Source organism: Monodelphis domestica, chromosome 4 (genome assembly GCF_027887165.1).
Source record: "Monodelphis domestica isolate mMonDom1 chromosome 4, mMonDom1.pri, whole genome shotgun sequence".
Taxonomy (NCBI): domain Eukaryota; kingdom Metazoa; phylum Chordata; class Mammalia; order Didelphimorphia; family Didelphidae; genus Monodelphis; species Monodelphis domestica.
Window position 1 is genome coordinate 398016337 of NC_077230.1, and position 26642 is coordinate 398042978.

The 26642-nt window shown below is 43.1% G+C and overlaps 1 protein-coding gene across 2 annotated transcripts in view; it reads right to left on the reverse strand.

Annotated features, from left to right (window-relative positions):
- Positions 1-6879: 6879 nt before the first annotated feature.
- The window catches only part of MFN2 (mitofusin 2), a 33400-nt gene continuing 13637 nt past the window's right edge, over positions 6880-26642 (reverse strand). For both annotated transcript variants that reach the window (XM_007491412.3, XM_001363923.4), the window contains 14 exons: positions 25729-25853; positions 25143-25251; positions 24912-25019; positions 24081-24234; positions 23818-23885; positions 23587-23708; positions 21543-21669; positions 20680-20784; positions 19931-20033; positions 17086-17306; positions 16383-16538; positions 11843-12039; positions 10598-10732; positions 6880-9375 (listed from right to left, as the gene is read on the reverse strand). In XM_007491412.3, the coding sequence (XP_007491474.1) occupies positions 9306-9375; positions 10598-10732; positions 11843-12039; positions 16383-16538; positions 17086-17306; positions 19931-20033; positions 20680-20784; positions 21543-21669; positions 23587-23708; positions 23818-23885; positions 24081-24234; positions 24912-25019; positions 25143-25251; positions 25729-25853 (1800 nt within the window). In that variant the 3' untranslated portion in view covers positions 6880-9305. The remainder of the gene's footprint in view (positions 9376-10597; positions 10733-11842; positions 12040-16382; positions 16539-17085; positions 17307-19930; positions 20034-20679; positions 20785-21542; positions 21670-23586; positions 23709-23817; positions 23886-24080; positions 24235-24911; positions 25020-25142; positions 25252-25728; positions 25854-26642) is intronic.

A 26642-nucleotide genomic window follows, 5' to 3' on the forward strand; every position in this document is an offset into this window, starting at 1 on the left:
CGAAGGGAGCAACTGCAAGTCTGGGAAGTCCGAGAGTTCAGTGTTTACGTGCAGCCGCGCCACGCTCGTCACAATCGGGAAGCGGAGAGAACCGCGACTTGCCCCAGCCCTAGCCCCAGGCCCAGCCCCACCAGACCCCCGACTGTCTCCTCCCCTCTCCAGTGACTGTTATTATTTTAGATAGATGTGGCACCACGGTGGGGCCCCCTCTAGTTCTCTCCCTTGTTCGTATAAATAAATATGTGTGTGTGTGTACGTACACGTGCATGAAACATCAGCACCGCACCCCACCCCATAGATGCCTGTATGCAGTGTCTGAGTATGGAACTGTGTGTGTACATGCACGCACGGGCGTACACCCAGACCCCATGGCACGTTTGCGCTGTATGTGTAGCATACATGCACCCAATATGCTCATATTTGTAGGTGTACCAGTACATGTGCACCCACATACATACGTGTATATGGGTGTGCATATGCATGTACACACCCATATATGTAGAGGTGTGTAGATTGCACACAATATAATAGACATGCATAGAGCTCTAGGTGGATATACGGTCTATGTATAGACACAAGCACTGTTATATGTGTATACACACATACACAACTGGTAGGCAGCTACATGGTACCAAGGATGGAGCACTGACCTTTGAATCACATCTAAATTCAAGTCCAATCCCAGAGCCTTACTAGCTGTGTGACCTTGGGCAAGTTGCTTAATTTCTCTTTGCCTCAGTTTCTTCCTCTGTAAAATGGGGGTGATTATAACTTATAGTCCTCAGGGCTGTTGTGAGGATCAAAGATTATATTTATATCAGGCTTAGCATAGTGCCTGGCACATAGTAGGTCATCTGTGATGATGATAATGAGGGTTAAGCAAATGGCTCCTGCTGATCACAAGTGACTGAAAGACTTCACCATTTTGCATCCCCACTTGTTCTCAGACAAAGGGAGTATGCTTGAAAATCACACATTTGAAAATAATCAGAGCCAACAGTGGTCTAGAGGAGTGAGGGACACCTAGGTTAATTTTTCCATAGCAACCAGGAAATCTTTCAGAGGGATGGATAGAGTATCAGGTCTGGAAGCAGGAGGTCCTGGATTCAAATATGACCTCAGATACTCACTAGCTGGATGACTGAGCAAGTCACTTAACCCCAATTGCCTATCCCTTACTACTCTTCTGCTTTGGAATTGATGCTTAGTACAGGTTTGGTTTTTGTTTTTGTTTTTTTTTTACTTTACCTTCCCTCTTAGAATCAATACTGTGTATTGGTTCTAAGGCAGAAGAGTGGTAAGGGCTGGGCTATGGGGGTTAAGTGACTTGTGGAGGGTCACACAGCTTTGTATTGATTCTAAGGTAAAAGGTTAAGGATTTTTGAAAAAACATCTCTGAGTCATAGTTGCTGCACCTATAAAATAGGGATGATAATAGTACCCCACAGGGATATTGTGAGGATCCAATTAAATCATGTCTGAATTTGCTTTGTAAAATCTGAACACTGCCTATAAATAGGACATTCTGGGTTACATTCAACAGGTGTTTCCTTGTTAAGCACCTGCTTTGTGCAAGGCCTTGGGCTCCAGGCTTAGGATGTAGAGACAATGACTATTTCCTGCCATTGGGAAACTTCCATTCATTCTATCATGATGACTGGAACATGGCTTACCAAGACTCTTGAACTGACCCAACAGCAAAATTTAGTTACTTAAGGTATTGAGTCTATACTTAAAAATGAAAAATTTAGAGTTTGTTACATGTGCCTGAAATCAGCATGAATTCCGAATACAAAATCTTAGGAAGGTCCTATGTTGATATAATTTACAACACAATGTAAGTCATTAGTATGTCTAATTTCATGGATCTCAAGGTAGTGGTCAGTATAATATAACAATAATCATTGAATCTGATTTGAGTTCTATTGTTTCGGTGTTGTCTTCATATTATTATAATCAGACAGCTAGGTGGTGCTGGGGATAGAGCCAAGAGCCTCATCAAGAGAACCTGAGTTCAAATCCATCCTCCTATGCATGTTGACTGTTCTACCCTTAGGGCAAATCTCTTAACCTCTCAGTTTCTTAAAAATCAGATGAGAAAATATTCGTAAAGTGCCTTGAAAACCTTAAAGTGCTGTAATTATTAATTATGTATACTGTTCTCCTAGTTCTACTTTCTTAATCTTCATCAGTTCATACATTACCTATATAAAAAAAAAACAACACACCACCTTAATCTTAGAATAAATACTAAGAATTAGTTCCAAGGCATAAGGGACAGGCAACTGGGGTTAAGTGACTTGTCTAGAATCATACAACTAGGAAGTGTCTAAGGCCAGATTTAAACCCAGGACCTTCTGTCTCCAGGCTTGGCTGTATCCACTGAGCCACCCTCATATGAACCTTAATTTGATTTCTTCCCAATCAGCACCTTGGTTTCCACTTTTTTTGTTACTACAAAAAATAATGTAATTAATGTTCATATGGGACCTTTCTGCCTTTAATCTACTTGGGATATATGGCTGGTAGTGAGTTTGCTGCATCACTCTTAAGTCATTTTTCTATGGTCTATAGTTTTCTGTGGTCACTATGGTCGCTAATTCCAAGTTGGCTTCCAGAATGGTTGGACAATTCACAGTTCCACTTACAGTGTAGTCATAGTGTACCAATCTTTCCCAAAGCCTCTCTAATATAAGCTTTTTCTTTTACCGTTTTATTATTTTGAAATGTGATAACTCAGTTGTTTTCATCTATCATTTAGGTACATACGTGGCCTCCCTTTTACTAGCAAAGGTGAGAGGGCGATAGGTTCCTAGAAGCCTAATCTTTAAATCATCTTATGTAGTTGTTAGTACTCTAAATGTAAGATCACTATCCAGTGGTCATATCATACTAGAAACTTAATTATATTAGGAGATGGATGGCTCACAGATTCTCATTAAGAGGCAGGCAACCAGCCAACAAGCATTTGTTATAAAGTGTTCATTATTATTTACTGCACCTGGGGATCTCTAGAAAGGATGAAACAAAATCTCTGCTCTCAAGTCTAATGGAGAAGACATGTAAACAGGTCATTTCAAAAGGAGGGCCCTGAGGTGCTAGAGGGTGGAACAGAACTGGGAAAAGTCTCCTATAAAGTATGTCATCCAAGAAGTAAATGTATGATTGGGAACAAAAGATAGGCCAAGGAGCATGTCAAGAGCAAGAATAACTGGTGGATGATTGGTGAAGCAATGTAGACTATGAAAAGGAATTTCCTCAACACATTGTCCTAGTCCTTTGGGTTGAATTTATGACAAGACATATAGATAAGTGATGTACAAGTTGAACAGAAATGGGTGGGGTTGCAGTTTGCACAGTTGGAGGAATTGAGGAAGTCACACATCCATATGAATATGGAACATTTAGAGCTTCTTTTTGATATGTAAGATGCTGGTTTTAACTTTTTTTCCACCAAACTGCCTTTTAATTACTCTTGATAGTTCTTGTTAAGTAGTGTTGATTAAAATTCCCTGGAGACTGTATATTAATTTATAATTATTTATTAAATAGTGAAAATTGGGTCCATCACACGGCTGGTTGGCAACGCTTTGCCCCCCCACCCCCTTACCCAGATATGTCCCAGACCTTTGTTCTTAATCCAGTGAAAGGGTGAGGGCTGAATGGAAACCTGATTCACTAGAGAAATTTCCACAACTGATCTTAGGCTACCCAGAGGTGCAAATTGGTGTTCAATTCTCACCAAAGAATCACCCGTAGTTTGTAGGTTTACTGAACTCTAGATTGCTGTGTTCATTTGTTTCTAGATCTTGTTATTTAGTCTACTGCATGGATCTACTTTTTAAAAAAAATTTTATTTATTGTGTCAAATATTTCTCAGTTACATGTAAAATGTTTTATAACAGTAATTTTCTTGAAATTCTGAGATCCAAATTCTCTCCCTCCCTTCTACCCTTACCCTAGTTTGATATCAATTATGCATGTAAAGCCATGCAAAACTCATTTCCATACTAGTTATGCTGCAAAAGACAAAACAATAAAAACAGAATAAAAATATGCTTCAGTTTGCATTCAGAATTATTGGCTCTTTCTCCAGAGATGGAAAGCATTTTTTTTTTATCATGGATCCTTTGAATTATTTGGAATATTTTACTTGATCAGAGTAGCTAAATTTCAAGGATCTACTTTTCTGTTAACTGATACTATATAGCTTTGTTAATTGCTACTTTATAATGGAATCTGATGATCCTGGGTCTCCATAATTCCTTTTAAAAATATATATTTTTCCCTTAACATTCTTGACCTCTTCCTCCTCCGACTGTATTATTATTTCATTCTCTAATTTACATCTTATTTGATTCTTCCTATCATCTTGCACATTGCATTCAGATGAACTAATCCAATCAACATCAATTATTAAGTACCTACTATGCACCAGACACTCCTTTCCTGAACAAATCTTTTGTTATTGTTCAATTGTTTGTCATGTCAGAGTCTTTGTGACCCCATTTGGGATTTTCTTGGTGGGGGGGGGGGGTTGACATTTCTTCCTTCTCCAGCTCATTTGACAGATAAAGAAATGGGCAGTTAAGTGATTTTCCCAGGGTCAACCAGCTAGTATCTGAGGCCAAATTTGAACTCGGGAAGTAAATCTTCCTAACTTCAGGCTTGCCACTGTGCCACCTAGTAGCCCCTTTCTTCCAAAGAAACTCAAATTCTACCTTCCTTACCCCAGTTACCTGCTGTAACAGTAGCTGAGGTGGACATAAGAACTCACTGATTAGAGCTGGGACCAGTGTAAACCTCAAAATTTCTTAGACTTATAAATATTGGAAATTTCACCATTGGGAAATTTCATACTTGAAAAATTTCCTATTGATAGTCTATTGGAATGTGAACCCCCTTGGCATGGGAGAAGGACCCTTCTCCTCCCTACTTAAGATTACTTTAGGACAGAAACCTTTTGCTGAACAATGGAAAGGGCTTTGACCTATGCTTAAGCATAGAACAGGAATTTCTTTGAGTCATGATTGATTTTAGAATTGATACAATGGAGATACTTGGAATCAATCTCCACCCTATTTAGTCCTAACAGGATTGAGTAAGGGCTGCAGCCTAGATCAAAATTTAATTATTCCAATCTCTACCCTACTCAGGTTAACAGGATTTAGAAAGGGCTGTAGCAAAGGAGCAAAGATTTAATCATTTGAAAATATGACCTTCAACAGACATGTGCAAAGCCTCTGGGCGGTCCTGGGTTAAGCTAGAGCCTCCATTGACACAGGGAAATTGATGGAGAGTGATTGGTAGATGTGAGAACTGAGGGGAGGCAACTTGGATGGTTTCCTTGAAGATCAGGGGGGTCTGAAGACTCGGGGTGGTGGTTGAGGAGTTGGTTGGAGTGGTGGCAGTGTACTCTGAAAAGCTTGCTCTGAAGGAAGTTGAAGGTGGGGGCCTCTGAGACTGTTTCTCCATTTTGGTCATGTGAGTAATAGGGACTGATCTCTTTTCTTTGCCCCAGCTATCTAAGGGCTTGGGCCTTTTGGCCCAGCCTAAACAGAAGGGGTATTTAAGCCCTATTCCCTTCTCTCCCTTTTTCTCTCTCTCTATCTCTAATTCCTTTCTTTCTCCTATTGAAATTAAACTCCATAAAAGGTTGACAGCTGACTTGAGTTTTCATTTAGGAATTACATAGCTGAATTCCTTGGCGACCTTAAATTAATATATATCAGTCTTTTAAAGTGATTCCCTTGTCACACCAGGGAGGAAGTCCTGGTGGTTCAGAAGGGCAGCATGGCCTGGAAGTGCATTTTAGAAGCTGAGATAGGGGAAACACAGGGATTAGAGGAAGTTAAGCAAAAGTAACTGTGGAAATTGAAGGATAAATGGGGAAGGGGAGATGCACACTAGTAATAGGGATCAGAACATCAATTAGTAATTAGTCCTTAATGCTAAGAGATTGGCAGAGGTGGCCTCAACCCATCCTTCTCTGACATTTTTACAGTTGAACCTTCACCCTTTTGGCCTCAAGACCTCCAGAAAGGGAAGCCCACTCCCTTCCTGATTGGGACGGCTCTGGTCAGGTGTTCTTTACACAGAGCCTAAATCTGCCTCTACGAATTCCATTCTCTTCTCCTATGTCTTCTCTCAGGGCCCAAGCAAAACAAATCTTTTTCACATGACAGTCCTTCAGATGCTAGAAAGCAACAGACATTATTTTTCTAATCAGCTTTTCCTCATTCCAAAAATGTATTCTAAAGGATATATTAGAACTCATGAGCCTAGGTAAGAATTCCCAGACATGACTACACAGCATAATAAAATTACATTTATTTATCAATTTAGAGTTACAAAATACTTTATGTACATTCCTAGCCTATGATGCCAAATCCAATTCTGTTTATGCTGTGTGCTTGAGGAGACTTATAGAACGGTGGCTCTAAGCTGGAGTGAACACATACGTAGTATATACTTTGTCTGGACCCTAGTCAAGGCAACAGTGACATGGATCTCTGTTCAGGGTATTCATGTTAGCCCCTATTGGGAATTCCATTTGCCTTTAAAAAATAAATAAGTAAATAAATAAAACAAGATAGTATATTCTTCGAAGGGTATTATGAGGTTTGAATTACTCTATCACCTTTTAAGAAATTACTCAGTGTAGGGATATAAAAAAAGTTCATATTTGTTGCTTATTTAAGGTTGGGTATTTCGGATCTCCTGAAACACTCCAAGCCCCACTCTAGAATGACTGGGATATACTTTAGTAAGAAATTTTGCTCCCAATATACATAATGGGATAGTCTGTGGGCTCAGCTTTCCATCAGTGATTTTCAAGTTTTCACAATCACTTTAAACAGATGAGATGCAAGCCCAAAGTGTTTCCCAACAGATTTTTATTTCCATGTCCAATATTGGCAATGATATAGGGCTAATTCAGGAAAAGAGATCACCTTAAATACAACAGAGAGAGAACTCGTTATCATAGCACAGGCCTTGGTAACCCAACAACTTAACATAAAAAAAAGGGGATAGTTAGCAGCATCAAAATAAAGTGCATCTTGCCAAACTTCTTTACAAAAGGGTCTTTCTTCATTGTCACAAATTAAATTTTACCCATATATCACAGAAGAACCTCAAAATTCCCATCTGCTCCCCAATTACATTCGAGACATTAAGAGATGTTTTCTTTCTAAAATTTAGATTAAAAAACCTTCACAAACATGACAGAATTCATTGGCAACTCCGCTTTGTTACAGTGATTTTAAATCAGCCTATGAGGCTACCACTGGTCAATCCTGACAAAATATTAAAAACATCCTCTCACCTTTCTTCCTGCATGGGCAAAGACCTACTACATATACTACTGTTTCTATGCCACTGGGATTTGGGGACAGGTAGATAAATGAATGTCATCAAACTCCCTGAAAAACAGCAAAAACTGTATATCTAGGGAGTTCCCTTCATCCCTACTATGCTTACAGCTTAGTAATGACTTAAAAACTGACGACTGAAGACTCAGTAATTGTCCTAAACTACAGAGGAGTCGGCCTGCACTTCAAAACATTTTGCAACATTCCTGCCTCCTGCTGGGCTATGAATGGAAACCAGGACACATTTTGCACAAGGTATGTGAACAATAAAGATTCAGATGAGCAAATGGCAGCAAGGTGCAGAAGCAGGTAAGGAGAATCTCCATATCACTGGTCAGTTGGAGAGAATCCAGGGAAGGAAGGTGATCCCTGAGGGACCATCCCATCTCCCTATGGACAACCACCAGCCAAGTCTTTGCTCCTGTTCTCCAGGACTTGAAGGCTCTATAGGCTGGATGCTGTGCCTGGGACCACAGAAGAAGCCAATATTCTGAGGGCAAAAGCTCATCCACCTCCAATGAGAAATCATCCCCAAATGTAATGACAGGAAACATTCTTCAGTGCACTTATGTGACCAAGATGTGCCTCAGACTAAAACTGGGGGGAGGATGGTGGAAGATGGATAGGGGAGATTTGGGTTTTTCCAAATTCTCTGTCAAATGATTCACTAATGCTGAATGCTGAGCCAGGAACAGCTGTAGCAATATGGAACAGATTCTTTTAGGTAGGCAGCAGGTGGGCATGTGTGAAACTGGTGATTTCCTTTCTCTAGAGGAAGACACAAAGGATGGCAAATGCAAGGGGTCCAGGGAGAGGGCCTATATCAAGCACAAAAGCAAGAAGACTAGTTTGTTATTCATCAATATGGCCTATCTTTCACTACCCTCAAGGCCCCATCATCTCATCTATGCTTGTTGCCCATGTGTCCTCTCATTTCCCAAACCATTTCTGTCTTACTTTCCTTCCGCAGCTTCCTCTCTTCAAACCTCCCTATCTTTCATAATCAGAGACCTCACGCAGATGCCCTATTCAAGTCTGGCAGAAAATGGAAAGTGAACAGCTTTGAACTTGATCACATGCACTTCAGCTATCATGCCGTGATGCGCTGCTGCTAACTGTTCTCTCTAAAGTATTTCAGCCCCGAAGTTTCCATTTGCAGCTTTTCACATCTCAAACTGCTCTGGATTGGCTAAGCCTCCCCAGCCTAGCATTTCCCATTGTTAACACCCTGACAAAAAGCCATCTACAAGAATGACAGAAGTGCTGCAGAAAGGAGAGGATTACAACTGATAGAGCCACATGAACCTGACCAAAACCTCTTCCTGGGCTGGGCTAGGACTCTCCACTTCTCTGGAGCTATTTCAAAGCAAAGTTTGCATATGGGGAGAAATACAAACGTGGTCATCTGTACTGTTGTATTTCAGCTGATGGAGAGTGAGGCCTGGAGGGTCTCAGGGGGAAGGGGGGGAAGGAGGGAATAGGGGTTTCTGCTTAAGCAGGAAGTTTCTTCAATACTCTTAATATGGGCTTTGGCCAATTCTTAGATCAAGAGAATCATTTTAACAAATCATTTACCAAATAACCAAAAGACTGAATCAATTAGAACTTGATAAAAGTTTAGAAATAAAATTTAAAGAAACCTCCGTACCATCTGCAGTCATCTGTACAATAAAAATTCTTCCTTAAGCGTATGGAGATAGACATTCTTTCCACAAACCATCTAATCTCAACAGCAGGCAAAGGAAGGGCAATAAATAACTAGCATGTAAAGGTTCCACGCCTTATCAGAAATTGGGGTGCTATCATTGGCGTGGCTGCTACGCACAAGCAATGGCTTCCGTGTCTCAGCCTGAGGCCCCTCCCACTGGATTCCGCCTCAGCCGGGCCCCAACATCTGCTCTTCACACCTCCTGGAGCTCCTGGCTTTCCACATTATCTGCTTGGCTGCAAGTACTGATGGGTGAACATGTTCAGTTCGCTGTCCAGCCAACCTGCCTTATTCCTAAAAAAGAGAAATAACCATTGAATGGGTTCAATCAAAACATCTCTCAAAGGCCTACTATCTACACCGGGTGATACAAAGACAAGAAATGTCAAAACAGCTCTTGCTCTCCAGACATTTAGTTCTACTAGAGGGAGAGACTCTTTTGCGTCCATGTGGTAATACAAGGTGGGCAGGGAATGATGGGAGATGACACCAGACCAGTACCATACAGGTACTGAAGAATTGGGGAGATCCCAATCTGGCCCAAGGTTGGGTGCAGACACAGAAGAGACAGACCAAGCTGTAGACTTCAGGGGATTTGGGCAGGCAGAAAGGAGAGGGGAAGGTTAGCCTCACTGCCACCTTGCATGCTAATGTCTCTAAGAAATGAGAAGAGTAATATGAGGTCAGGAACGATCACAAAGGTCATGCCCAAAGGACTTGAAGTGGCAGCAATCCTGCCCTACAGAAGCCAGGGGAGCTCTCCAGCTGAGGAGATGTGGACATCTGCTGAAATGGGTCCCTTGTGAGACCATCATGGGTCTGCTTTGGTGCTGAGAGATACCTGCTTCATCTTGACCCATCTTTGGCTAAGAAAGAAGGGATGGCCCTTCAGCAAAGCCAGAGACACAGAAAGTCTCTGGCTGATGGAATCCCAAAAGAGCCTAAAGAGGCAGCAGAGTGGAGAGGGCTGACCTTGGGAGTCCATTATAATTCTCTGGGGGCCTCAGTTTCCCATTATCTGTGCTGGGCTCCTCTAAATCCTGGGAACCTGAGCTGATCCTGGTCATAGTAGTCCCCAGCACTGATATTTCAATTAATGTGGATCATTTCATTTGATCCTCACAACAACCTTGAGAAGTAGGTGGTATTATGATCCCCAATTTGCAAATGAGGAAATGGAGGGTGAGAGTGCCTAATTCTCTTAATCCTTTTCCTTAAATGCATTCAGATAGATCGAATTGGCTTCTTATAACCAGCCTGTGAGAAAGGCTGGCCAAGTATTATCCCACTGTCAAAATGAAAAAGTGGAGGTATAGAGAGGACTTGGTTGGTACCTGGGCCTCTGGGATCCACATCCCCTATTCCTTCCACCAGAAAGAGTAGTATTCTGGGCTGATACTCCCTCAGGTGCAGCAGTTTGCCACCAAGGCGGCTAGCCAGTATGCCTGAACCATCTGCTCTGGCAAAAGCCAATCCTGTCAGCAGACTCCCCAGGAGCCAACAGCTGCATCCTCACCTGAGGAGTTTGGCTTTACTCTGCAATGAGTCAAGAACTTCAATTTTCTTATTCAGGGCAGCAATCTCCTGCTCCAAAGTCTCCCGAGTCACATCCACTTGTTGACACAGATGAGCAAAGGTCCCAGACAGCTCCCTGGGGGAAGAGTCTGGGTCATCAGGAAGCACAGATGTTGGAGTTAAGCAACAGTGAGGACCAAAGGGAAAGAGGGGTGAATGCTCTGAATCCCAACCGACCTGAGCATCTGCATTTCATTTCTGCTAACCTCAAGTCCCAAATACCAATGTGGCTAGCACTTAACAACACATGCCAAACATCTTGCAAAATGTGTTTGTCTAACCGAATTGCTGAATTCAGGCCGAATCTAAGGGAATCTTTCCCATTCTATTTTCCTGCCATGGGAAAAGTCATCAACAAATTTTTATACCCAATTCTTCAAAGCCAGAAAGCCCTGAAGGATAGTGACCACTTTTCTAGACTCTGCTCAGGTCCAGAGAAAACATCAACCACCAACAGATCTGACCAGAAGCTGTGGTGCTCAATTGTCAGGGAAAAGTCTGGGGAAGAAACTAACAGGATCCTCCCAATCCCCCTCCCCATATCCCCATGCTATGGTATCCTTTGGGAACCTCTTTTGTGGGCTCTGCTCCTGAGAGGTAAAAGGTAGGACATGGGGGGAACATGCCACTGACAGGCTATGTGTGAAGGAAGTTATTGAGGGTACTTTTGATCATAAGGATAGAATGGAAACTCTGGTGCCCCTTGTAGTCAGCAGGAAAGGCAGCAATTAGGGTAGGGGACAATGAAGCAGGAGGTAGGCCAATGTCCCCTGGGCTGGTGGGCAAGTTAAGGGCAACAGGTGGCTCAGGAGGCTGAGGTGTGAGAGTCAGTGGGTGGAGAGAAAGTTTGCTAAACTGAGGCCAGCACACTTTGGCCTCTTTTCTACTTCCATGTTGGAACTGACTGGGGGCAGGGCTGGTCTGCTGCCAACTGAATGGAGAAGCCATATTTAGGGTAAACTTTAAGAGCAACCTACCTCCAGCCTCTCACTTTCTCTCATTTCTCACCTATTCCTTTCTATCAATAAACCATAAAAAATATTAAAATCTATGGCGAGACTCCCAATTTTTGATCTTTATAGCCATATGCCCTGTGTCCAGTCTGGGATGTCTTGGAGAAAGGACACGGAATGATCCAGGAGCCCTGGAACAGCCTCTAAATTGAAGGGGAAGTTGAACAACTCACTGCTGGACTTGGTGACTGCAATTGGAGCCTGTGTAGCTAATGATGAGCTGCAGCTTCTCGCTGGCATACTCCACAAATTGACGCTTGAAGGTCCTCTCCTTGGCCTTGGTAGTCCATGTCACTCGCTCATAGACATAGAGGAGGCCGTAGAGCCCAAAAGAAAGGGCAATCAGCCTCCAGCCCACTGCCTTCCAGACCTAGAGAGACACACCACAACCAGTAGTCAGAACAAGAGGTCAGGCTTTTTTTTATGGAACGCCCCAAAGAGTTGGCAGAAATATGTGAGCTAGCTGAAAAGCATTGATAGATAGAAGGCCTGGAAACAAAGCAGATGTCCAATGAATAAAGGCGTTCAGGAGAGATGCATGTTAGGGAAACAGAGGTGGGCTAAAATAACAGATGAGTGTGATGGACCACAAGCATGGACATGACTGAACTGGTGCAGAACCAGGAGTGAAACATACACCATGACCCCCAGAGAACCACCCCAACATAATCAAAATGATCACTGAAAGCTTGGCCCCAAAGAGGGAGAAAATGGTAGCTGTCTCCCTCACTGGCAGGGTGGAGGAGGGCCATGGACATGTACCTCCATCTCTCCTGAGATCACCGTTTAACATTCTTTTTGGTTTTCCTCTTCTTCTAAAAGGAATTCACTGTTAAACTGAATAACTCTGGAAGAGGAGGAATACTGGGAGAAATTTGAGTGATGTAAACCAAAAGATACCGATGAACATTTTTTTTTAAAAAGAGAAGTATTGAATGTGGATTATGAGAATCCAAGTTCAAGTCAACTGCCATTTACTGTCTGTATTACTTTGGGCAAATCACTTGTCTGAGCCAGTTTTTTCATCTATAAAATTGAGGAAAAAAATTTTTTAAGCCCTTATCTTCTGTCTTGTGTATTGGTTCCAAGGCAGAAGAGTGGTAAGGGCTAAGCAATGGCCAGGTGACTTGCCCAGGGTCACACAGCTAGAAAGTATCTGAGACCAGATTTGAACCCAAGATCTCCCATCTCTGGGCCTGGCTCTCAATCCACTGAGCTACCCAGCTGCCCCCTCAGAGAAGGTTTGATTGGGTAAAAGGACTCTAGACTACAAAATATATAATTTTCAGGCATCATCTTTAAGATCTGATTTTTTTAAATAAACAAAATTAATTTTCTCTCCACAAACTATAGCAAATGCTACATAGTTAGGCTAAACAGATCCCCATTTTTGCCACATTCATAAAATAAGAGTCTTGTTCTGCATGCTCCATTTCTGGCTCTGACAAGAGGCTGGCAGCAGGTTTCATCGGAAGGCTTTTAATGGGCCAGAGACAAGGTCTACAACACCCTGCTTTTTGCAGTTATTTGGCTCTCTGGGACTTCTCTCCCAAAGGTCACATTTGTGTAACCAAGGCAGTTAACAGATCTACAGAGTACAGAATAAGCCACAATCTACTCCTGACCAGTTTCCATGGGATTTGTACATCCATTATCTCAGGGGAGCTTTCCAACAATTCTAAGGAAACAGGTAAGGCAGATAGCATTATTACTACCCAATAAGGGCCAGGCTCAAAGATCATGGACTCTTAAAAGCCAGAAGGGACCTTCAAGGTCACCTAGGCCAATCTGGACATTTTTACAGATGAGGAAATGGAGGCATCAAGAGGTTAACAAATCCAGTGATGGGCCCAAGTTCTCAGCAATTTAATGGCAGTCTGGTACTAAAATTGTGACTGCTAGAACATGCCTAGAGGCCAGAACTTCAAGATTCTCATACTCAAATGTTAATGCATCCTCTCAAGACATCACTTCTTATCTTACACAAAAAATGTGTGGCAGCAATGTGGCCTAGGGGAAGGAGAAAGGGCAGGCTGGGCATGATCAAGACCCAGTGTTTTCTGCTCAGGTCCCTGTCTGAGTTTCCCTTTCACCAGGGCCCGGAGAGCCAGGTAACAGACAACCTTAGTTAATTCAGGCCCTACCCTCTGTGGCATGGCTTTGTGGCACTCCCTTCTCCCCCCAATCTAGACCATCAGAATCTCTCAGGTTACAGCAAAGTCTTTCTTCTGCAGGCCCATTTTTATAACTGTGACTGTGACCTGTGCACTTCTCATGCACACTCTCAGCCCCGGCAGGGTAGGAATGGTGCTGTTGAGGAAATCTTTTAATCCCCAATGCCGAGCCCAGTGCCTCACACATAATACATGCTTAAGAAATATTTATAGAGCCTGACATGAATTTTTCCAGAATGCATCACCACACCTACCCGTACCCACAACTCTGGGTCACTATGATGACCATTTGTGGTGAGGACACCATTTAGTATCTGTTTCTCGATTGGACTGGAGTGTGTCAGGTCAGCCACAGCCAATCTGTTATTAGGATGTCACTAACAATCTGAGGGTTGAGAAACCAGGTGGCTAAGCTTGGATGAATTCCATGTTAAACAGAGGGCTGTTGCTATCTCAAAGCAGCTTTGGTTTTATTGTAGATTTCTAGACAACTTGGTGACACAATGGATCGAGCATTGGCCCTGGAGTCAAAAGTCCTGAGTTCAAATCCTGACTCAGATACTAAAGGAAGGGCCCTTACTCTCTATTTGCCTCAATTTCCTCATCCATAAAATAGGATAACAACACCAACCTCCTGGGTTTGTTGTGAGGATCAAATGATATAATATTTGTAAAGTGATTAGTATAATGCCCCAAATGGAACTGGCACTATATAAATGCTAGCTTTTGTCATTATTCAATTCAATGATCTGTTCTGGAAGCTCACAAGATCATAGGCCCAAAGATGGAACTAGGAGGGTCTTTAAAAGCCTGTTCTTGCCTTTTCATTTTAGAAATGAGGAAATGGAGACTGAGATGTCACTCTGCTAGAAAGTAGTTGAAGTCAAATGTGAACTCGGGTCTTCCTGACACCATGCTCTGGGCACCAGTCAGCATATTAGCCTCCCCAGAAGGGTTTATAAAAGCCGAATCTCTCTCAATTTGTCTAGGGAGAGGACAGGTGGGACTCTCCACTTACTAGGCTGAAAAACTTCCTGTGAGAGGGGCCTTGTCTTCTTCATCTCTGCCTACCTTGCCCATCCTGAATGTTTAACATGTTTGCTAATGCTGAGGACAGAGAAGACCTTCCTTGGGGCACAAAGAGGGCAGGGATTCAGGCTAACAAAGAATGGGAAGGGATCAACACCAAGGATGAAGCTATTTGGTCTTATCTCTCACACCCAGCACTTTCAGATAAAAGGGGGATCCTTGCGTTTCAGTGACAATCCTACACACACCTTCAAGTCTCCTTAGAGGATATGATTAGGGCGTGGCCAGTCAGCCAGGAATGTAGCCCTGCTGGGAACCACGAAAGATAAAGGTGCCATGGCAGAAATAAACGTCTCTGTGTGAAATCCTATTTCAATGATACTGTTACCACAAACAGCTCTGTGCCATGAGACCCAGCTAATGGGTGGTCTGAAAACAGCCCTTTACTGGTTCTTTTAGACTGGAAAGATGGCTGACTGAGGCTGAGGGGAGTTCATCAATGTCCAGAACCACTACCACCAAAGAGAGGAATGTGAACACTGCAGAATTCCACAGAACAAGCATGGTTCCAAAGAAGAGAAGAAGTGATGGGGTGATGCTTCCTCTCTGCTCCCAAACCTGCCACCTATTTGCAGAAATAGAACACTGCACATATTTTCAGTCTTTTCATGTATTGACCCATTTTGCTGGGGGTTTTCTCTTCCTTGTTTTCTTTTCTTTTTAAAAATTCTTTTGTTATATGGGATGGCTCTTTGGCAGAAGATGGGCAGGAATACTGGGAGAAATTTAAGCAATGTTAAAACAAAAGGATTTGATAAACATTTGCTTAACGGGTCTACTGTATAGTCCAGGAAAGAAGTAATGGGCCTGAACCAGGGCATGGCTGTGAGAAGTGGGAAGAAGACAGATCTGTGGCTCTGAAGGTGGGATACATAGCCAAGTGTTGTAGAGGGAACCTCAGTAAGATCTGATAGCTGCCTGGACTGGGAAGAAAATACAGAAACCAGAGTCCAGGGTGGTTATGAGGAAAACCTCAATGCTCTAAAATGAGTTATTGTACAGAAATTTCTGTGGGGAAATAAAGATGGAACAGAGCTCGGGCATCTGTGTCCTTAAGGAAGGGATTGGCCAGTGTCCAGTAGCAATAACCTCAGTTAAGATCCTGCAGCCTGGCTTTGCCTTAGCCTGGAGTCTGAAGGAGACAAGAACCAGACGGTGCCTGTCTTCCACTTCCCTCCTCTCCTGACAGGCTAAACACTGCTTATTTCTGCTTTTTTTGCCCAAGAAAATGGGCCTCAATGACCACTTCATCTCTGAGCCCTGGAGGCTGAGGGTCTGACTTTCTGAAAAGGATTCATTACTAAAGAATTCTACCACAATGGGGCAGGCAGTTTGGGGACTAAATGGTGGCACCTGGAGACTTCCTCTATAACTGACCACTAAATGCAGATGGCCAACAGTCCTGGCCCAAGAGCACAGTCCCCAACTCCCTTGGCTCTCCCCTACTCACCACTCCTCCAACCACAAGGATTCCCATGGAGGTTCTCGATGTCAGTGAGGCCAAGCCAGTGACCATGGAGACCATGAGCTCTTCCTGGGTGAGAGTGCTCTGAGGCAAGGGAGGCATGCTAGGGTTTGCTGGAGTTAGAGGTATGGGGCGTTGAATCTAGACAGAGAGAAAGGAAAAATGGCAAACAAACTGGCCTCCAACCCCGTGTCTGCTCCTTAGCATAATCCCTTCTAGATCCAGAATGGGCTTTCTGACTGTGGAGGGATGGGGTAAGTGTGAGTTCAAATGCAAATAAAGACAGGCAGGACAAGAGAAGAGGCTTTAAACAGAGCAGGAAGAATCTGAGCTAGACAAGGGGAGGAACATTTTGAGAGAAAGGCCAGAGGGAGAGCAAAGTGCAATTCTCCAATGGATGCTTAAGAAAAAGCAGTTAAGATGGTGCCTGTGTGCAAAGGAAGGCCCTGTCCCAAATTGGAACAGGCTGCCTGCAGGGGGAGGGTTCCTCCTCAAGAGGTCTTAAAGGGAAGACTGGAAGACCACTTGTTGGACAAGCTATAGAGGGGACCTTCCTGTCTAAATGCTGGGTGGACTTTATGCCCCCTGAGATCCGTTCTACCTGGAGGTTCTATAAGTTCAATGATGTCCTCACAATGGTCACACCCTTCTAAACTGAGGAGCCCACGTATGATGGAAGGTTTCTTACCTGGTCGTTATAGCCCATCAAGGCCCGACGGCTGTTCTTTGGTCCCAGAAACCTGTTCACAAGCATAGTCCACCCAAGAGAAAAATGGAATTCAATGTCCTCCTGAAAGTCAGCACAGAGCTTGTCACAGTTCAGGTCATAACTAAGTGAGAAGCATTGTCGTGGGACCAGCATGTCTACTTGACCCCGTAGGGCTACAGGAAGGAGAGGTCTCAAGCCATCTGGTACAAATCAGAAATGGGAAAAGAGTCAGAATATACCAAATCAGAAACCTTGAAACTGATGTGACAACAGACAAATGGAAGCTTCCATAACAATTTTAAATAGTGATAAAAAGAAAGTTTTAAATTCTGTCAGTGACATAAGCCAAATGGATTTGTGAGCTAGCCTAAAGGCAGACATGGCTCAATAGTGCATTCAGGACATTCTGATGCTATTTAAATTTATCTAATACTTCCAGTATCATGAGGCAACTTGTGGGGCCAGTGGATAGACTGTTGGACTTAGGAGACAGAAAGGAGGATCAGTGGAATAGACTTGGGATAAGTGACCTCAGCAAGACAGTCTATGATAAACCCAAAGATCCCAACTTTGGGGACAAAAATTCACTATTTGGCAAAAACTGTTGGGAAAATTGGAAGACAGTATGGGAGAGATTGGGTTTGGATCAACATCTCACACCCTATACCAAGATAAACTCAGAATGGGTGAATGACTTGAATATAAAGAAGGAAACAATAAGTAAATTAAGTGAACACAGAATACGTGTCAAATCTTTGGGAAAGGAAAGATTTTAAGACCAAGCAAGAGTTAGAAAAAATTACAAAATGTAAAATAAGTAATTTTGATTACATTAAATTAAAAAGGTTTTGAATAAACAAAATCAATGCAACCAAAATTAGAAGGGAAGCAACAAATTGGGGGGAAAATCTTCATAACAAAAACTCTGACAAAAGTCTAATCACTCAAATTTATAAAGAGCTAGATCAATTGTACAAAAAAACAAGCCATTTCCCAATTGATAAATGGGCAAGGGACATGAATAGGCAATTTTCAGATAAAGAAATTAAAACTATTAATAAGCACATGAAAAATGTTCTAAATCTCTTATAATCAGAGAAATGTAAATTAAAAGAACTCTGAGGTATACCCTCACACCTAGCAGATTGGCTAACATGACAGCAAAGGAAAGTAATGAATGTTGGAGGAGATGTGGCAAAATTGGGACATTAATGCATTGCTAGTGGAGTTGTGAATTGATTTGGAAGGCAATTTGGAACTATGCCCAAAGGGCACTAAAAGACAATCTGCCCTTTGACCCAGCCATAGCACTGCTGGGTTTATACCTCAACGAGATAATAAGAAAAAAGATGTGTTCAAGAATATTCATAGCTGCACTCTTTGTGCTGGCAAAAAATTAGAAAATGAGGGGATGCCCTTTGATTGGGGAATGGCTGAACACATTGTGGTGTTGAACATTATATACAGAGACTGCATACACTGTGGCACAACTGAATGTAATGGACTTTGCTATTAGTAGCAATGCAATGATCCAGAACAATTCGGAGGGTCTTATGAGAAAAAACACTATCCACATCCAGAGAAAGAACTGTGGGAGCAGAAACACAGAAGGAAAACAACTGCTTGATCACATGGGTCAATGGGGATATGATTGGGGATGTAGATTCTAAATGATCATCCTGGTGCAAACATCAATAAAATGGAAATAGGTTTTGATCAAGGATACATGTAAAACTCAGTGGAATTGAGTGTCGGCTATGGGAGGGGGTAGGGGGAAGGAAGGGAAAGAACATGATTCTTGTAACCAGAGGAAAATGTTCTAAATTGACTTAAATAAAATTAAAAAAAAAAAAAAGAATGTTAGTCTTAGAATCAGGAGGTTCTCAGTTCAAATTCCACCTCAGGTGTTACCTGGGTAATTCACTTAATGCTTTGCAGTAGCAGTTAATAATAGCACCTAATTCCTAGGTTTTCCATGATGGTTGAATGAAATAACACATAGAGTGCTTTGTAAATCTTAAAAAGATAGACAGATCTAGATTACCTGGATATTATTACATTATTTCCTTGAGGTTTTTAAAAACCCTTATCTTCTGTCTTAGTATCAATTCTAAGAGAAAAGAACAGCAACAGCTTGGCAACTGAGATTAAGTGACTTGCCCAGGGTCACACAGCTAGGAAATGGCTGCAGCCAGATCTGAACCCAGGTCCTCCTAACTCCAAACCTGGCTTTCACTGTGCTGCCTAGCTGTCCCTTTTACGTTATTTCTACTCATCCTTCTCATACTCAAAGATAGTGTTTAGTGCTTGCTTCAGCAGCACATGTACTAAAGACAATGTTTACCCACTTGCAGAGGCAGATTTTATCCCTAGTCACCTTCGCTGTCAGCCCTGAGTTACTTCCCTCCACTGAAATCCTCCTCCAAACCCTGCTGGTACTGTGGACTTGTTAGGCCAGGGGTGGGCCCAGTGACAGGAGGTAGTGAAAACACCAACCACTCTATGGGGCAGAGGAGGCTGAGTGGAAGGGATCTGCCCATGTTTACACAGCTTTTAATGTGTTTCCATGGCTACAGCTATTTCTAGAGTTAAATTAAAAACTCCAGGTTGTCTGGTTTCAGATTGAGTTATCTTTCTACTACCCTATGTCTTTTCAAGGGATGGGCCTTTGTTAGTATGTAGACCAAAGGGCCAATCTTTGGCAATGTTGAGGTACTAATACAGGGTATTGGTGCCAGGTTTTCATGAATCTTTAACAGATGGCTCCCTAGCTATGTCACAAAAAAGGGCAGCCTGGCTTCCCTTCTTTCAGAGAGACACTAACCGATCATATCCTGCTGCATGGTCTGTAGGGACCCTGTGATGGCATTAGAGCAGCGGTCAGACAGGTTGCGACCCAGCCCCTCCTCAATGTGGCGATGTAGCTCCTGTGAGGAAAGATGAAGGGTCAAGTGCTTGGCAAATTTTAAATGCTAGCTATTATTATCATAGTTTACTTTTTTCCCTCTTTATTTTTATTTTGGGGTATCTCAGTCCCTCCCTCCCCTCCCCACACCATAGAAGGCATCATCGGGCAAAATTAGGTATATAAAGATTATGTCTATTGTGTTTCCACTTCTCAGTTCATTCCCTGGAAGTGAATACTCATGAATTATTCTTCAAATATGAAGTCTGCAGCTGCTTGGTTCTACTCACTCACTCTTCATTATAGCACTCAGTTTTTCCCAAATTAAAAAAAAATTAACTTGCTCATTGTTTCTCATGGCACATATTACTATCATCATTAACAAAAATGTTCATAAGGAATGAACTTCTTAGTCAAAAACAAACATGCCTGCAGTTTGGCTGGAGAAACTGTTTCTCAGAAGCCTTATTCCTTAAAATTAATTTCAAAACCATCGTCGTGGCCCATGAATGACTTAAGAAACTGTCAACACAGGGTTATACTTCTTTAACTACAGAACTGCCCCAAGCAGCTGGGGTGGAGTCGATAGTCTGAATAAATGGCTCCATGTGCTAGTCACAGTGAGTAGGCTGAGTGGTTTGGCCACTCTCCATTCTATAATGACTCACATTCTTATAAACCTTGAGAACCACTGGAGATGGGTGAAAGTCCATTTGGTACTCATCGACCAGCACAGAGAGGCGCCTGATTTCTTCAGCCATGGCATTAGACACCTAGAAGAAACAAAACAAAATCAAAAGACTTCTAAAAACACAACTAATCAATAATGCTGCTCTTGTGACAGACAGTAGTGGCTAGCTCACAACCTAAATCACAAATCCTAAAGCCTGAGAGGCAGAAGAAGGGGCCTGGACAGCAGCTATGCATCCCTTCCTTATTTTTCTAGATCAGGAGAATAACTTACCTAAGGTCACATAATAAGTAAGTCTTAGAGCCAGAACCCATTACCAACTAGATCAGGGGTCCCCAAACTGCGGCCCCCTGAGGCCATGGATCCAGCCCCCATTGCACTTCCAGAAGGGACACCTCTTTCATTGGTGGCCAGTGAGAGGAGCACTGTATCCAACAGTCTGAGGGACAATGAACTGGCCCCCTGTGTAAAAAAGTTTGGAGACCCCTGAACTAGATATTAGCAGAACCTAGCTGGGTGCTCAGCATGCCTCAACTTCTCCTGGAGTGCTAAGAAACTCTTAAGCCTGGTCCCTATATTGGGGGCTTTGTCCCTTCTCTCCAAATGTCCTCTAACACACAGGTGTCAAATATGGGCTGAAACACCCTAGGAGTGTTTGCCACACACATCAAATTAAAATGTAACTGGGGAAAATATGATAAAATAAAAATATAAAAACCCATCAATAACATGACATGTTAAAACTGAGTTAAGATGAGGCAGCTAGGATCCTGCATACAGATTAGAGACCCCATTTCTGAGTTTAACCCCAATGCTCTAACACATACAGTCAGTGCTCACCTGTCTTTCCACCTCCTCTGTGATCTGCTTAATTCGAACTTTGAAATCTTGAGTTAGGAGTTCTAATTGTTTGTCAATAAATCCCAGCCTTTCCTGTCGCTCTTCTCGTGTTTCCTGGCAGTAAACTCTAGAGAAAGAGGGTATCATTTGAAAACCTACTTCCATGAGCTAGTCTGAGTGAAACAGGAATATTAGAAGATTCTGAATTTGTACAGTTCATGGTCCTATTCATTTTGAAGAACAAAATAAACAGGGGGCAGCTAGGTGTCTCAGTGGATTGAGAGCCAGGCCTACAGACAGGAGGTTCTAGGTTCAAATCTGGCCTCAGCCACTTCCCAGCTATGTGACCCTGGGCAAGTCACTTGACCCCCATTGCCTAGCCCTTACCACTCTTCTGCCTTGGAGCCAATACACAGTATAGATTCCAAGATGGAAGGTAAGGGTTTAAAAAAAAAAAAAGACTAGATGATTTTTTTGGACCTTACAAGCTTTTTTTATCCTGATTATAAGATATGTCAGCCTACTGGACTCTTAAGTCTTTTATCCAAAATATAAAGAAAGGGAAAGAAGTGAGAATTTATTAAGCATCTATCTTATGCCAATTACTATGTTAAGAACTGGATAAAAATAATTTCATTTGATTCTGACAGCAACCCCGGGAAGTAGATGGTGTCATTATCTCCATTACACAGTTGAGGAATCTGAGGAAAGTCGAGTAAAGTGACTTGCGCAGCACTCATCACACAGCTAGTGAGAATCTGATGTTGGACCTGAACTCTCATCTTCCTGACTCTGGTCCCAGGAAAAGTCCCAACAGGGCACTAAAGAGATTGGGGGAAGTGAGGAGGAGGAGAAGCAGCACAACACAAGAGTCCTAAAAGAGATTTAAAATTAGTTGGCCTCTGAGATCCTGAGTTCAAGTCTGGCCTCAGATACTTTCTAGCTATGTGACCATGGACAAGTCACTTCAACCCCATTACCTAGCCCTTATTGAGAAGGTATTAAGGTTAAAAAACAAACGAACCAAAAAAAACAGTTGTCATCTAAGTTCTGAGAGGGTACACTCCCAACACTCGCCACAGGCTGATCATGCAGCAGGTGCTCAAACAGGGGGCAGGCTAACTCAGCAAGGCTTGCATCTAAAATGGACCACCCTAAATCTTCGGAGGCTAGCGGGGATAAGTTTCAAAACTACAAATTAGTGCCCAACAGGAATTTCAAAATAAGGTCTAACATGGTGTGGTCAAAGAGCAATGGAATCAGGCTCAAGAGACTCAGCAGAGTCCTAACTCTCAAAGTAACTAGTGACCTTGGCCAAATCTCATGCTCTAGGGGCCTCAGATCCTATGGATAAAGGTAAATAGATTAGATGATCACTGAGGTCTCTTCTACAATGTCTTGCATAGTATAGGTGCTCAATGACTGTATTTCCTCTTTAAAATTCTATTATTTAATTGACAAAAATAAGAAACGAGGGAAAGTCAGTGTTGGAGGAGCCATGAATTTATCCAACCAGTATGAAAAATAATGAGGAAGAACACAAGAAAACAGACTAAACTGAAATCTTTGACACGGCATTTCCCCTGCTGGGCATTTACCCCAAGTATGTCTAAGACTGAAAGTCCTGATATGTGGCAAAATATTCACACCAACAACTTTTTGGGGTAGAAAACACCCTAGAAACAAAGTCATCCACTGAGTAGTGGCTGAACAAACCAGTACAAAGACATCATGGAATACCATTCATAAAGCTCTTAAAAATGACGAATATAAGGAATTCAGAGAAGCATGGGAAGATCCAGAAGAACTGATCCCAACAGGGAAGCAGAAATTGGGAGGACAACAAACATGACAACTATAGTGATGGAGAAGAAGCCAGCACTGAGAGGCAGCTAAACTCTGACTGGCTGTAAGGACCCATCTTGGCCGTGGCGGCCAGATGCTAACAGGCTCCGCTCCTCTCCAAAGAGAGGGCCAGATAGGGGGCTACACCCTGCCCCCCAGGGGCTGTCTTCAAGGCTTTAGGCTTCCTCCTGGTTCTCACCTCTGTTCCTGGGCCGCTACATGCACAGAGTCCATGATGAGGCGTGCATCCTCCACCATCTGCTTGGCTCGGACGGTGTGCTGCTCAAACTTAGTCTTCACAGCTGACTGGGATATGCACTCCTGGGAGAGAAGAGTTCTTTGAACTACTTGCTTACTGCTGGGGAACAGGACAAAGGTGGCGGTGGTGGCAGTGGTAGTGGTGGGGTGGGGTGGGGTGGGGGAGGCTCACCTCAAATCTCCGCTCAAAGTTCTGAAACTCAAACATTCTCACTTGAAATCCTTCAGCCAAGGCGCCCCCTAGGAGAATTGCCCAGTATTAGCAGGGCTAGGATTGAGCAGCTGGTACAAGTCAGTCACCCCCATCCCCACAATCACTCACGTTGTTCATGGGGCATGGGAAAAGAAAGAAAACCATCTTACCTAGGTCTCTTCTTGCCCTCTCTATTATCAGACTAAATAAACATTATTAGATTTCTTAGAGGTCACCATTACCTCCTTCTGGCATCCCCTGAGCTTTCTGGATTCTGGCATTGACGACCTCCTTGGCAGACACAAAGAAGATGCGATCCCCCGCTTGGGCCCGATCTACCACTCCCAGTTCATCCACCAGGAAGCTGGTACAACGTTCCATGTGCTGCCTCCGGACCTGGAGACCCAAGCCAGAGAAAAGTGAGGCTCCAACAAGCCCAACCTGCACCTCACTGGCAGCAGCACTGGACAGATACTACTTCCCAGAGGGGCAGGGCAACTATGATTTGGAAACTACAAGTCTGTCACCTTTTTCCAGATATTTCTACACATAAGAAAAATGAGAGCAAGTCTATAAACATGTTCCAAGCAAGAAAGCATATTTTTGCTACTTAATATTGCTCTCTCTCCCCCTTCCTAATTTATTCCTCAGAGTAGACCTACAGGAAGCAGACAGACTTTCTTTTATCTAAATTAAAGCAAACCAAGCTCTAGTTGTGTTTGTCCCCATGAAAATGTGCTGTATGTTATCTGTTGAAACTTTGGGAAGACATGGCATGTAGTGGAGAGCTTCAGAGGGCCAAAACTGTGTCCCTGATCTACCCTCACCACCCAGGGGATTTTGGAAAAGTCCCTTGCTTCTCTGAGTCTCAGTTTCTTTCTCTGTGAAATGGCAGAGTCAGACCAGATGATGACCTGTGGTCTCTATTAGCTCTACAGGCCATTTCCTTGGACATCTTGATGCCAAGTGTAGACTATCTGGGGGAGGGGAGATGGAATGGTAAGTTCCAAGGGAAGAAAGAAGCTGAACCCTGTGGCTTCACCCCCAGCAGGGCTGGGCAAGGCAGCACAAACCTCCTCCATGTACTCTGGTTCTGAGGCAGAGGCATCCCAGCGATTGTTGAGGATGAAGATATTGGGGCGAGAAAGGCGTTCACTCACTTTGTGGAAGAATTGCTTCTCCTGGAAACAAGAAAGCCCAGCTCAGGGGAGGCTACCATTATGGCTGGCCTGGCTGGCCACTAAAAGGGGGGAAGGGGAGAAAAGAGGAAGGAGGAAAGGGGGAAGAGAAGAGGGAGGGGTTACCGTCTGCATCAGTGTGGACTCTGAGTTGGCCACCAACACAAACACATCTGCATCAAGGCAGAACTTGTCAATCCAGCTGTCCAGTTCAGTAGTGACGTCAATCCCAGGGCTAAAGGTCACAAAAGGAAGAAAACATCACCACTGTGCAAAGAGAGCAAAGAGGAAAATCATTTCTTCCCACGTGGGAAGAAGAGGAATTACAACACTATCAAACAACCATGCACATGGAGCATGAGCCTTCAGGCCAGGACAAAATCCAGCTTGGCCTTTAGAACAAAGGTTGCAAGTGAAAAACAATCTTATAAAGCACTCAAATATACCTGAGTGCACCTCATTCCTACTGAATTCTAACAAATGTAGAGAGGTGACAACACTGAGGAAAATCTGGCAGGCAGATGGATTTTGGCCAGTCATTGTGAAAAACTGTTCCCAGGGCTATTTTCAGTGGCAGAAGAGCAGTCCAGCCTTGGCTAGTCTGGCCTGAGTTACTGAGACCAGTTCCAATATTGGTTTGCCTTACTGGTCTTCTCTTCACTCCCAAGAAGTTCTCACCCCTGGGGATCACAACCCTCGTGCTCTCGCTCACCTGTCCATCAGCACCAAGTCATCTTTCAGAAGTGAACACTTGGAATTGGGCCACATCACACTCACCAGGCTACCAGCATTTAAGAGCTCATCCTGGTGAAGGGCATGGGCCAGCTGGTTTACTGTCTATTGGGAGAAGGGAAAGGAAAAGGAAGGTTGGTTTAGGAGCTGCCTCACTACGGCTCAGAATGAGAGACCCCAGAGTTTGAGGATCTGAGGCAAAATGGGGCAAGATACATCCCAGACAACATCTTTCTAGCAAATGCAAATGTTCTTCTTCCTGAGGCAGCTCAATCCACCTTGAGACAGCTCTGTCAAGCATAAGAAGTGCTTCCTGATCTCAAGCAACCTGCAATCTGCACCCAATACTATTATGGTGTGGGGTCAAGCAGAATAAGTCTCACTCTTCTGCCACATGCCTGTCCTTCAATTCCTTTCTTACAGCTTGGCATGGGTGTCTCCCTCACCAACCTTGTCATCCCCAGGGTGTTTAGCTGATCTTCCTGCCCAACAGGGACATGCCATTTTTTGCTGTCCTGGGTACCCTTTCTGGGCACTCTCCAAGTTCTTCCTAAAACGTGGCACCCAGAACTGAACATAATCCCACCAACATGGTTCAACCAGGGCAAACTACATCTGCTCCCTTGGTCTCAGACCCACTCAATATCTTTTTCCCCCCTCCATTTTTAATTAAATCTTCTTTTTTTGTAATTACATGTAGAAATAATTGTTTACAATTATTTTCTGACATTTTACAATTCAGATGCCCTCCCTCTCTTCCCTGAGGCAGTAAAGTCTAATATAAGTCATATCAGAGCTTTCATGCAATGCATATTTCCATAGTCCCCATGTTGTGACTGAAGACACATATCACATATATGATAAAAAAAACTCATGAAGAAAATAAAGTGAAAG